The sequence below is a fragment of the Solea senegalensis genome, linkage group LG7 (genome assembly GCF_019176455.1).
Source record: "Solea senegalensis isolate Sse05_10M linkage group LG7, IFAPA_SoseM_1, whole genome shotgun sequence".
Lineage (NCBI taxonomy): Eukaryota > Metazoa > Chordata > Actinopteri > Pleuronectiformes > Soleidae > Solea > Solea senegalensis.
In genome coordinates, this window is record NC_058027.1 from 20,510,143 (window position 1) to 20,522,829 (window position 12,687).

The 12,687-nt window shown below is 39.9% G+C and overlaps 1 protein-coding gene across 7 annotated transcripts in view; it reads left to right on the forward strand.

Moving 5' to 3' along the window:
* Positions 1-2,600, forward strand: part of si:ch211-220f16.2 (golgin subfamily B member 1) — a 32,633-nt gene extending 30,033 nt beyond the window's left edge. For all 7 annotated transcript variants that reach the window (XM_044030984.1, XM_044030986.1, XM_044030987.1 and 4 more), the window contains 2 exons: positions 325-436; positions 531-2,600. In XM_044030984.1, the coding sequence (XP_043886919.1) occupies positions 325-436; positions 531-689 (271 nt within the window). In that variant the 3' untranslated portion in view covers positions 690-2,600. The remainder of the gene's footprint in view (positions 1-324; positions 437-530) is intronic.
* The last annotated feature ends 10,087 nt before the right edge of the window (positions 2,601-12,687 follow it).

The window sequence follows — 12,687 nt, forward strand, 5'->3', positions numbered from 1 at the left end:
ATTCTCTTGAATGTCCATCAGGGGATGATTCTGTGTTCATATTTTCTTATTTTATTTGATCATAAATATGTTTATATTGTGAACTATTTATCATTCCATGTCAAAGCAAGCACTTTTATTTTGTAATTATGTGAAATATTATTTCAATATTAGTCCTTTTCTCAAAACCTTTGCCTTTTTTTTTTCTACTTGACTGGCCCCCTACTGACCAAACTAGACACTCAGTGGCCCCCAGCTCATTTGAGTTTGAGACCCCTGCTCTATGTGTTTTCCATATTGACACATACACAGATATACACATCTTATTCATGTGTTTCTGCGCAGTGTGTCTGGTGCATCCAGAGTTGACGAACCCGATTTCAGTATCGACATGGAGACGGAGGAGGGATGGGGTGCTCTGAGTCTCGACCCCAACCAGCCTCTGATCACACGACAGGTACGTACGTCATCTCGTGTTCTTTCATCCCTTTGAAGAAAATCTCTTTGCTCTATTAATTGTTTCCTTGATTGTGCGGCGGCTGATCCTTCAGGTGAAAGGCGGCATGGTGGCGTGTCGTCGCTGGCTCAGAGGGAGGAGCCTCTACTTCTCCAAGCTGCTGACCAGCCGCACTCGCTCTCGATACCTGTTCCTGGCCTACTTGCTCACAATCCATGTGCTTGTCCTCATGTGCCTCACTGGCGCCCTGTAGTGACGCCACACTGGCCTCAGAACGGTTCAAATGTGAAGCTGACGTCTGAGCTGGAGATCGAGAAAAGTCGCTTCCTGGTATTTGTTCAGGAAAGTTAGCACTGACAGATTTCACCTGACTTTCAGTTAAATTCACTCTTTATTTTACTTTTTTTTTATATTGTATTAATTGATTAGATTCAGAGGTGACATCTGAGCTCTGGTTTGTTGAGATTAATTAAATGTAAAAAGTTAATTGAAACAGAGCCTTAAAGCTTTAAACTCGCTCTCCTATCATTACTATAATAATAATAATAATAACATAATAATAATCGGGTCTATTGCCTACAGTTTTGCTGTCAATTTCTTTTATAAAGGAGAAAAAGAGCGAGGCGTACTTTGACTTGAACTTCTCTGTAAAAGGCCGATGCAGGAGCAGAAAACAGAACACTAATGTACAAACGATGTGTCTTAAATCCAGCTTCTTCTCCAGCTTGTTTTCCTTCCTTTTAAATCAAAAAACAAACAAGCACCTCGTCCGTCGGTACGTCGGCCGCTGCTTCCCTCTCCTCGACTGCTTTCATGACTTTGCACACGGTCGTTGATGCCGAGTTTAAACTATGCACTGAGCACAGCCACAGGTAGATTCATCTCATATCCTCAGACCACATATCGTCACCTTTAATGTAAACTGTGGAGCCAAAAGTGTGTGTGTGTGTGTGTGTGTTTGTGTGTGTGCGTGCGCGCACTCGCTCACCTTGGCAGGACAAATAATGCCTTGTCCCTGTTAAAAATATGTCGCTAAAAAGTGATGAATACACAAGCTGTATATATTTAAAGGTACAGTTCAGGAATGTTAAAGTGGGGTTATATGAGTTACTTATAGTATGGTCAGTGTGTTACTTACAGGTGACTGGGAGATCAGTGAAGCATGGCAACAATCAGGGACAACAAGAAAACTAAAGTCAGACGGACTTTTCCAACAGGACATGGAGGTTTGCATTGCTTTGTAAAGCAGTGATTTTGTCTTGGTCTGCTGGCTTCCCAACAGCAAGGCGACATACATGCTACTGCATTTCCATTTGCTTATCTAGTTAAAGAATAACTCACAAGAAACAACCATGGAAAGAATTCAGAGATGGAATTTCTTTTATCGCACTGACGAGTAGGTAAATCTGAAACTAAAAGTGTTGGTAAACCTTTTCTTTCACATCTGTTTGTGGAGTCACAATAAGAAGGAGATACAGTTCACTGCATCATTGTTTTCAAAGGTCTACATTTCTGCCTGTTTCAACTAAAAACAGCTGAGAAGTTTTTAAAAATAAAACAAAGGCAGTGTTGACTAAGGTAGTGTAGACAGCAGGTGGAATTTGCTACATTAACCTCACTGTCTATAAGAAACTGATATGACCCCCCCACTCAAGAAACTATCCCTTTAAAGTTGTCCCGTATTTATGTTTTTGCATCTTCAGCTGTATCTCTATGACTGTGTCTGTATGTATGTACAGTATATTTACATTTATTCCCGCTCTGCTTGACATACGATGACTGTACATTTCTTCTTGATTGTTGAAAGTTGGAAAATGTTATTAAGTGAGAGAAAGTTTTCAGTTAACAAGCCAAAAAAAAAACCTATGTAACGATGTAAACAAATTATTTCTGGCTCGTTAATTGATCTTTTGATTGTTGTAATGATCTGTACATATGGATGACTGGTGGACAACTGAATCTATTTATGAAAAAAAAAAAAAACTACTGAAGAAATGTTGAAACGGCATATTTTTCTCTTCTGCCTCTATTTTCAAAGCCTTATTTTAAAGACAAAGTGAGGCTTCACTTGGTGCAATAAAAAGGAAAAACTGAGCTGTTCCAGGTCACATTTTAATAAAGCCGTATGAAGTTTTCTTCTGTTTGCACAGGTGACGTGCTGTTTCATCTGCTCAGATTCAATTATTTAACTTCACTTTGTAGATTTCCATCCGTCCGTCCATCGTCCACCGCTTTATCTTCCACAAGAGGGTCACAAGGCAGGAAAGGTAGGGTGCTCTTGTAATATTATAACTTTATCTTCAATTTCTGCCAAGTGAAAATCATTTTTTGTTCATTTTATGATGACATTTAATGTTAAAATTTGACATTTTAACATTACAGAAGGTCTGTATTGGTTGTATACAGTATACTATATTACATGGCAGTAGTTACTGATGGGATTTGATGTATTGTGTGCAATATAATATTACATGGCAAATATTACCAGAAGTTTTGGGTGTAATGTGCACGCGGTTCCGCTAGATGGCAGTGTCATTAAGTATTAGGAGCACAAAACATGTAAACACAAAACATAAGCTTGTTTTCTTTTCCCAAGCTCATCATTTTAATGAGAAGTGAGGTTAATTCACTGTGTCTTTATCACATTTTCTTTTTTATCTTATTTCAGCAAAAACAGATGACCTCATGTCAGTTTAACAAAAATGAAATCCCACAGTCAGAGATGAGACGCAGACTTTTTTTTTTTTAGAAACGATGAATCACCTGCTACCACAGGTTTAAGGCCTGAATGACACAAACTTCTCACTGACATTAGAAGTCAACCTGGAGGAGAAAAGCTGCTCTGATTCTTTAAAAGACACAACTCCATCCCTCTCTCTGTGTCTCTCTTTTTTTTACCACAGAAAGAACAGTCCTCTACTTGCTGATGACCCACTTGCCTCAAGCTCTGGAAGAGTGGAACTGGAGGAGGAGGAGAGAAAAGGGGCGGGGAAGAGGTAGAGGTGAAAACATGTGGGTGACTGGTATGATTAATGTTCTTTCAGATGTGAAGTGAAAGAGATACAGGGAGGGAGGGGTTGCAGTGAACGAGGGCACAAGTGATGTTTGCTGGTGGAGAGAGAACTGAAGTCGACTTGAGTGATGCTGAACCTCAATAAATAAAGCCCCATCTTCATCTGAAGGCATTAAAAGGATAGATTGGGGATATCTTTTTGAAGTGGGGTTATGTATGAGTTATTTCTACACTTTTAGTGTGGGACAGTGAGAGAACTGGAACACCATTTATATGTTTCACTGTGAACAAGGACAACAGAGAAAATCTGGCCTATGTAAAAAAATGGATGTCAGGAAAATGTGCCAATGTGTAAGTGTCTGTATCCTGTATTCTCTTCAGTGTCCATTGGGGGTGATTTCACTGGTTTGCATGTACATTTATGAGGAAATGTATGGAAGAGGATTAGGGCCACAACAAAATAAAAAAATATATATATATGTATATAGTCCGAATTCTGACTTTAATCCCAGAAGTCGGGCTGTTTTCTAAACATTTTTTACAATTTTATTGGTTTGCACGTGTATGAGGAAATGTATGGAAGAGGATTAGGACCACAAAAGATAATTCTGAGAAAATATGCAGAATTCTGAATTTAATTTCAGAAATCAGGCTGTTTTCCAAATGTTGTTTACATGTGGCCCTAATCTTCTTCTGCATATGGAAATCAGCCTACTTCTCACTTGATTTATTCTGACAGTATTTTCCTGGGGAATCTACTGTCTCACTCACTAACCTCAGGTCTATTTCAAAATAGCATGATGTCCATCTTGTAAATTATACTCCCACTTAGAATCAAGCAGACCATAAAGCAGGGGATGCTTTAGGCCACAGTGTGATTTACAGGTGTATGCATGCAGGTGTAGGTGGATGTGCACGCTCTTCCAAATATAGTTACTTGTGGTTTCACAAAACCAGGACAATGCCCTGGAAAATGTCAGGAGAAGCATTTGTGGACCAAATCCTGACCAAAAATAACAGAGTCCTTTTTTTATTATTATTATTGTTATTGCATATCGTGTTGTCCGGATTCAGGACCCAGATCATCAAACACTCTGACTATGCTGAAATGCTTCCAAACTATCGATTTAATGTGAGGCGGGCAGCACCGTGTAAAAGACACTGCGAGTGTCAAAGAAGGATTCAGTTCTCATACTGTGACATTAACGATGATTAAGCAACGGGCTGGAAGGAAAAGTGGAGGCTGGAGGAGTTGATGGTTTCTCTGTCTCTGGGGGGAGACAACACAGGACTTTCTTCACATCAATCAGCACAGAGAGGATCGTTAGCCACCTCACTCTGATCCTCCTGATACTCAGAATCAATGGCGTCGGTGGTGACCATCGATCCAGGTCCTCCCTCCTCTCACTGCAGCTCAGCACTGGTCTCATCTCATTTTCTTGACCAGTGGCTTGTTTTCCACTAAATTTCAGCCGTGTTTAATTGGGTTTAAATAAGTGAAACTTGAAGCTGCTCGGTGCATAATGACATTCAGAAAACATACTATTCTAAAGGTGGATTTATACTGTCAATCTAAATTATTGTATTTTGTTCACGTCCTTTACAATGGAAAGAGAATGTCATCCCTATAGTAAAAATGACAATTAACGTTTGTTTATTTCTTTGTGACGGGTTGTGGTCAAAGGTTAGCCTCCACTTTTGAATAATAACCACAAATGTTTTGCCTGCCCCAGCTTTAACGTAAACAAGCCTGTGATTCAGTGAATTTACACACGATTGAGAATTCTTTTTTTTTTTTGTCTTCAACATTTCCTCTTTTAAAATCAAAACTTTTCTTCCTAGTCCCTACGTTTATTCATTCATCATCTCCGAGGGGGAAACTCAATCACAGCAATCAGCCACCCATTAGGATAAAAATAACAACACTTCTCTCGTCTAATGAACAATTGAGTCGCACAATCTTAAATCAAACTTGATTTGATGAGGGAGAGACTTTGATGAGTTGCAGAGAATAAATGAGTGGCGTCAGAATAAAGGGGATGAGATGTTTAAATAATGACGGCGTGATGATATCGTGGCATCGTCTCATTACACGATGCAAGTGCAGGTGTCTGTCTGGACACTGCAGGACTTCACTGCAGCACAGTTTTCTTTCCAGACCTGTTTTTTTTTTACTGTGTCCTATATAATGTCCCACTTTATAATCAGGGCTGCTGCTGCCGCTGATGATGGTGTGTGTGTGTATGTGTGTGGTGTCCAGACAGACTCATCACCCTCATCCTCTTGAGGACATGGTCCCCCGCCAAAAAAAACATGTCCTCCACAGCTTCATCCTCCGTCTGTAGTCACAGATATCCCGTGATACACAGGATCACAAACCCTTTTGTGTTGCTTTAATAAGTATTAACCCACTCCAGCATCTTCTCCATGGATCTAATTCTTCATGCATGATATCCCTCTCCCCAACATGGGTCATTATTTGCCATAGCAACAAGGACTTTCCTGACTCATTCAACCATTAATAATGAAGAATGTTGAGATTATTTGTGTATCGTCCCCTCTCTGCTATAGCAGTCAAGGAATATTGATCTCAAGAATACTGACCATGGGAATACTGACCTCTGGAAGACTGAGCTGAAGAATACTGACCTCAGAAATCCCGAACTGAAGACTATTGACCTCAGGATGAGTTTAGGAATACTGAGCTGAAGAATTCTGAACTCAGGAATCCTGAGCTGAAGAATACTGACCTCAGGATGAGTTTAGAAATACTGAGCTGAAGAATACTGACCTCCGGAATCCCAAGCTGAATACTACTGCCCTCGGGAATCTAGAACTGAAGAATACTGACCTTGGGAATCTAGAACTGAAGAATACTGACCTCGGGAATACTAAACTGAAGGATACTGACCTCAGGAATACTCAGCTGAAGAATACTGACGAAAATCCACCAAGTCTTTGCTATATCCAGGTTTTCCTAACCGAGCCCCACCACATTGTGGCTAGATGATAACTCCACATAATTCTTTAAGTAATCTATGAAGTGTTTTTTTTCTTCCTTATACTGTGTTCTCTTAATCATGTCATGATTGACAAGAATACCCAGCCAGCATGTCCATGTGTGCTCGAATATAAGGGTTATATTTCGACTGACAATATGGGTCCCAAGCGGGATTTCCATGGTTCCCATGGCGGCCCCGCCCATGTTTGCCCACTTGAAGTCCATACCCACTTTAGGACAGCCCATGGCCAAGTGAAAAGGGAACTTGGCGTGTAACTGGAGAGTTAAAGGGCTGCAGTGCCCAACCCCCATTGCTCCCCGGGCGCTGCTCAGTGGCTGCCCGCTGCTCTCACTTCTTGAAAGGTTTCCAGTAGAGAATGGGTTAAATGCAGAGAAGGAATTTCCCCTGTGGGGCTGATATAGGACTAGGTTTTTAAAAGTGTTTTTGTAACTTTTCCAAGTGGGCATTGGCTTGAAGTGGGTCAAATATGCAGGTTCACTAGCCCCACATGTGAAGCCCAGATGGTCAAACTTGGGTAGTGCCACCATGGAAACCATGGACAAACCCACTTGAGACCCATATTGTGAGCCTGAATATAATCCTTATGGGGCCCACATGGACATGCTGGGTCGTGATAATGTGTTGAAAAATGTAATTGACCTTGATTAGTACTGACCTTGCACATTATTTGCTATTTCATGCCATTTATTGCTGTGGATGTGCAAAGGCCTTTACTGTAGATATGACACCAGAGCTGTGAAATAGCCTTAATTTTTGCTGGCAGGTGAAATGGCACAACAGGAGAATATAGAGCAGCGTTGGAAAACGATAAGAGGAAGTGGAGGGCAGGGTTTGTGTTCGTATGAATAACAGAACATCACAAGGATGTTTCCCTAATCTCACATTCCCATCTTAATTGTTTATTTACATCGCCACAACAGCACCCAACAAGGGAGAGAGAGCGAATGCAGGGCAGAGGGTGGAGAAGCTTTTCTTAATTACTTCATTTCTGCCTCAGATTAAAAAGTCAGCTCAGGGTTTTCTTATTCATTGTCCTGCAGGAATTTCTCCACGATATATACCCCCACAATTACAGTAACAACAACAACAACAACAAAATGTTTCATTGCCATTCCACCCTTTAAAAATAATGAGCAGAAAATACATTTGTAACATGGAGTGAAGCCACAGTAACAGCTGAGAGATCAGTAGAGAGCCAGACACTGTGGGATTTGGGGTGGTGGGGTTTGATTTCTGTTTCTGTTCTGCGCCTATGTTTTTACTCCTCATATGAGTATTGGTTGTTTATGCATGTTTGAAACCATGGGCTTCATTTCTTTTATTTCTTTGTTGTGCCCATCCTCCCCATTCTACGTGGGTTTTTTTTGTTTTGGTTTGTTTTACATTATGAAAAAATTTGTAATGTCTTCTCGGAAAGGTCATCGCTATAGAGATGAATCTTCACTTAATAGCCCAGATTCACTCTTTTCCTGTTCTTCAAAGGCCTTCAAATGACTTTTTTTTTTTTACTGTTGAGAATGCAGTCATCTGTCTGGGTTAGCTGGATGAAACTTCATGTACATGCATCTGTGGGTTATTTCAGAATAGAATTTTAGACTTCACCTAAACTGAGTTATGTCCCACTGCAGCAGAACTCTGGGATTTCCTGACATAAATATTCCTGAATGCATCACTTTCAGGATTCAGGCTTTCTTAAAATGTATTTCTTAATTTCTTTTTACTGTACATCTGAAGGATGTTGTTGGTTACAGTATATTATACAACTAGAATAAGGTTTCAGAGATTTCTATTCATGGATTATAAAGTATCAAATAAAAACTGCATTATTAATTAATTCTGAAAGCCTAAGCCTGAATCAGTTTAATTAATGTTTTTTTTATGATTAATTACTATAATCTTGTCAGTGATTTAGAGCCTTTTGAACAGTTACTGATCATGGTGTCCACCGTACACTCTACAGCAGTATATGAACAAATAAATAAATCAAAACTGAGTTAATTAAAGCAAATCAAGGGCTATGGGTGGCATGATGACATGACACTAAAATAAATGCATCGCCACACATGCATGCATATTCATGATTCATATCAGCAGACAATGAAACATAAAGCTTTTGTGTTTCAGTTGTGAAGTGGGACGACTTTGTCAACAACGGATTTGGTAAGTATACATTTCACACTATATACACTGTACTTTTATATGTATAATATGTACTCCCTCTTTCTTATCAAAATCTGGTTTATTTTAAAAGTTATAACAAAAATAGTAAAAGACAGTTTTTTCCTTTTGAGACTTGACATGTTTTTCTATACATCAGCTTTCCACGTGAACAGTAGGTGAACTAAATAAATATATCAATTCTTGTTTAACCACTTAAACCAGTGATTGTGCAGGATATAAGATGGTATTTAAATTCCCTTTTAGAGCCACTATCTTTGAAGTTTTACAATTAATATTTGAAACAGAGGTGCTTCTTTGGTTTGTGTCACATCCCATCACATTTTGTTAATTTATATTTAATCCCTTAACACCTACCCCTCTAAATGTCCATCTAATCTGTTTTTTGTTTTTTTTAACTATAAAAGGGCCAGAAAAAGGTATTAACAATTTATGAATGTTGAACAATTTAAAATGAAGAAAAACACTGTAGTTGTAAATGATCATCAGATTTTGCATGTTAAATTTGAAATTTGAACAATATAAAAGATATTTAAAATAACATTTGTTTGAGTCTCAATGTGTAAAAACTGGCAACTATGTACAGGCTATGATTTTCCAACTCTCTCCTCTGGTGACAAAGACACTGATTCGCTGGCTTCCTGCAACTAATGAACAAGTGAAATTACCATAAAAACCACACATTGACTTTGACTTGAAACTTCTCAGCTTTCAGAAACCATCAGAATTTTTCCAATAGCACGAACCATCACATAATTACGGTAATGCAAATTGTGTAAACGTGTCTGCAATGTGCTCGGTGTTAAAGGGTTAAACACTGCTTGGCCAAAACAAGTTACACATTTGAATGTAATGCCATGCTTCAATAAATGCATGCACTACTTTTATTTCAATCCACAACTGCATCAACTTTTTCTTTGCCAAAATCTTGTTTTTATGATGGATTTGTACCACTGTGTAAAGTCTCCTTTAGCACATCCCAAAGATTCTCAGTGGAGTTAATGTCTGAACACTGTGGTGGCCAATCCATGTGTGAAAATAAATCTCCTGAACCATTCTTTCACAATTTGAGCCCAATGAATCTTGACATTGTCAACATCATGCCAGAATAACCCAGCCATTCAGATTGTAACACTGCCCCTGCAGGCTTGTACAGAAATATTAGATTATGTGACTTTTTTGTTGGCCACACAGTGTATATTTACTTTGGTCCCATCTGCTCAGATGACCTTTATGACCTATGCTGGAGCCAGCCACCAGGGCGTGATACAAGTAACAGTGTATAAATGGCAAAGTGATTATTTTGGAGAATCAGGGTTCAGCATTCCTTCACTATTTGTTTGGGAGCTGTCATGTCATCCATATTTATTTATGGTAACTGGTTTGTTGGCGTCATGTCGGCACAATCCAGCTGTAGGTTATAGTCCGGTAAAGTTTTGAAAAGCTCCTAATAATGACGTTTATTTGAATGAAAATCTTTGAGTTCCCTATAGCCAATTACCTTGTGTGTGTTTGTGTTTATGAACCTGGCGTCGTGGACACAAGGGCGGCATGTGTGCATGATGGTGCAACAGCTAACAGCTTCTGAACGTAAGTAGTCATGTCTGAGTAGTCATGTCTGGGCTAATGCTACAGCTTTAGCCTTAACATTAGCTTACATGAGTCAGTGCGTTTACATGCATGTTAATAGTCAGATTTTAGTTGGACCAAGATAATAATTCAGTTTTCTTACTGCCATGTAAACACTTGGGTTAGGGTTAAATAATGCAATTCATAGTCCAATTACTCCTGCATGTATACAGTTAGTCAGACTAGAGTCGGACTTGGCATTCTGCACATGCACCGATATTTCCTTCTCGGGCTTTGACCCAGAAGTAGAAGGCTATAAACTGCAGTACTGCTGTCAGAAATCTAACTGGTATCATGATTAATACGTACAGCGGGTACAAAACATATAGAACCACAGCATGATCCATCTGACCTTGACCTCTGCATTTAACCCACTCTTATTACTCACCAGTAGTAAACACACAAGCAAGGAGCAGTGGGCAGCACTCATCTCCACCCGGGGGAGCAATAGCCCTAGGCCCATTCCGGGATTGAACCTTCTGGTTACAAGCCCAAATCCTTACCTCTTGGCCATGGTTTGACATACTCATGCTCGGCAAGTGGTTCGATTGTCTTATGGCCTTAGCTAACTATGCTAACATAGTTAGTTACTACCCTAACTATGGCCTTAGCTCGATTAAACTGTGCATGTAAACATTTGTTTCTCAATCCTAGTCCCGGGGTTTTCGGTGTTGCCCTGCTCCAACACACATGATTCAAATGGTCAGCTGGTCATCAAGCTCCGCAAAAGTCTGATAACGAGCAGGGAGACATCTAAAACAGGACCAGGATTGAGGAACCCTGGCTGACATGTATCAGAAGCCAGACACAAACTTCACTTTCCAGTTTGAAAAGGCTGTCAAACAGTGAGTTAAAGCTGCAAACATTTCCTTGAGTTCTTGAGATGTCATTCACTAAAGCTGTGGCTAAAATCTTTTTTTCTTGTGTGTGCCCACCCCCTCTCAGCCATGTTTTGACTGAGAGTGACTGTGCCTGTCTAATACTGTTTCTTGGTACAAACACACACACACACACACACAGTGCAGTCACAGCTGACTACTGTATTGTCACGGCCTCATATATCCACACTTCAATAAACCTGCACTATCTGTTTACTCTAAATCTAGATAATGTCACAATTTTGGTTGTGGATATGACAACAATGACACCATTAAAGTGCTGTTTGTACAGAATTGTTCCCAGCTATGACCAGGCTGTCATTTGTTTATCATTTGTTTGTGTATTAGAATAACCACATTGCAGTGGAAATTCAGTTATTGTTGTTGTTTCTAATAATATTATTGTTTTGCAAGAGGGTGAGAACAAGAACCTGCTTGTCTTTTGTTTCTTTGAAGAAACACAAATTCATGGAGGATTATCCAGGGCTGCACAGGTGACTCAGTGAATGAATCTGAACCCACAGTGTCTTTATGGCAAACAATTACATGTCTCTATGGTCACATTATATCCATCCTTGCTTTGTGTGACTGGCGGGTGGAAAAGTGGGACAGGTGGTTTCGGATGTCATCCATAATCCACAGTATAAAGCTTGGACGTCATGTTACTCTGTCTACACCGCCATGTTGGCAGGACACGTTTCTACAGCGATAACCAGCGTTAGTGCCAGTTTCAAGCCATGAGAGTTCACTTTAAATCCATGGAGATCAAGCAATATCTCACAGAACTTGACAGACTGTGACTGATTGCTATAATTCTCCGGCAGTGCTTTTCACGAGTATGGAAACAGAGGACGTTATTCCACAACTGTGGTGTTACTGTATCTTCAACTTTTTGGTAAAATTTCCTTCATCTTACACTCGAGAACACTTGTGGAGACGGAGACGGATGGATGCCTTTTGTACTTGAGGTTCATTTCGTCATTAAGTGTCATCATTGTGCACGTCGCAGGAGAGCTCATGAACAACAGAGCAATACCAGCGGATTGTGGGGGCAGTATAGAGTCAATAGTCCAATCTGTCAAGAAATTAACGAAGAAGAGTCTATATGGGCATTTAAAGATAGCAGCCAGAACTTGTTGGCTTATCCCTGCAGCCAGAAATCGGAGAGAGACTGCCAGGCGCTTGGCTTCACTTATTGGCACGTTGTGGGTTGTGACATTTAAGCAAGTTGTCAAAAGTTGCGGCAGACATATGGAAATATTTAAAATGCCGCTTGTCATCAATCTTCCTCTTCGGCAACAGCGATGAGCAATATTACCCATTAATGGGATGACTTAAATCCATGTGAGCATTTGTCTATTTCGTATCAAGCACAATAAAAGTTCCTCTCTAATGGCACTCAGCACTGCCCTCTAGAGGAACTATTGAGTAACGTCAATATCAACGGAGGTATGTAGGGTAGTGACAGGGACAATGTTTTGAAGGACGGATGTAAAATTTAGGAAAATGGAGTATAAATGGGCCCTTTAA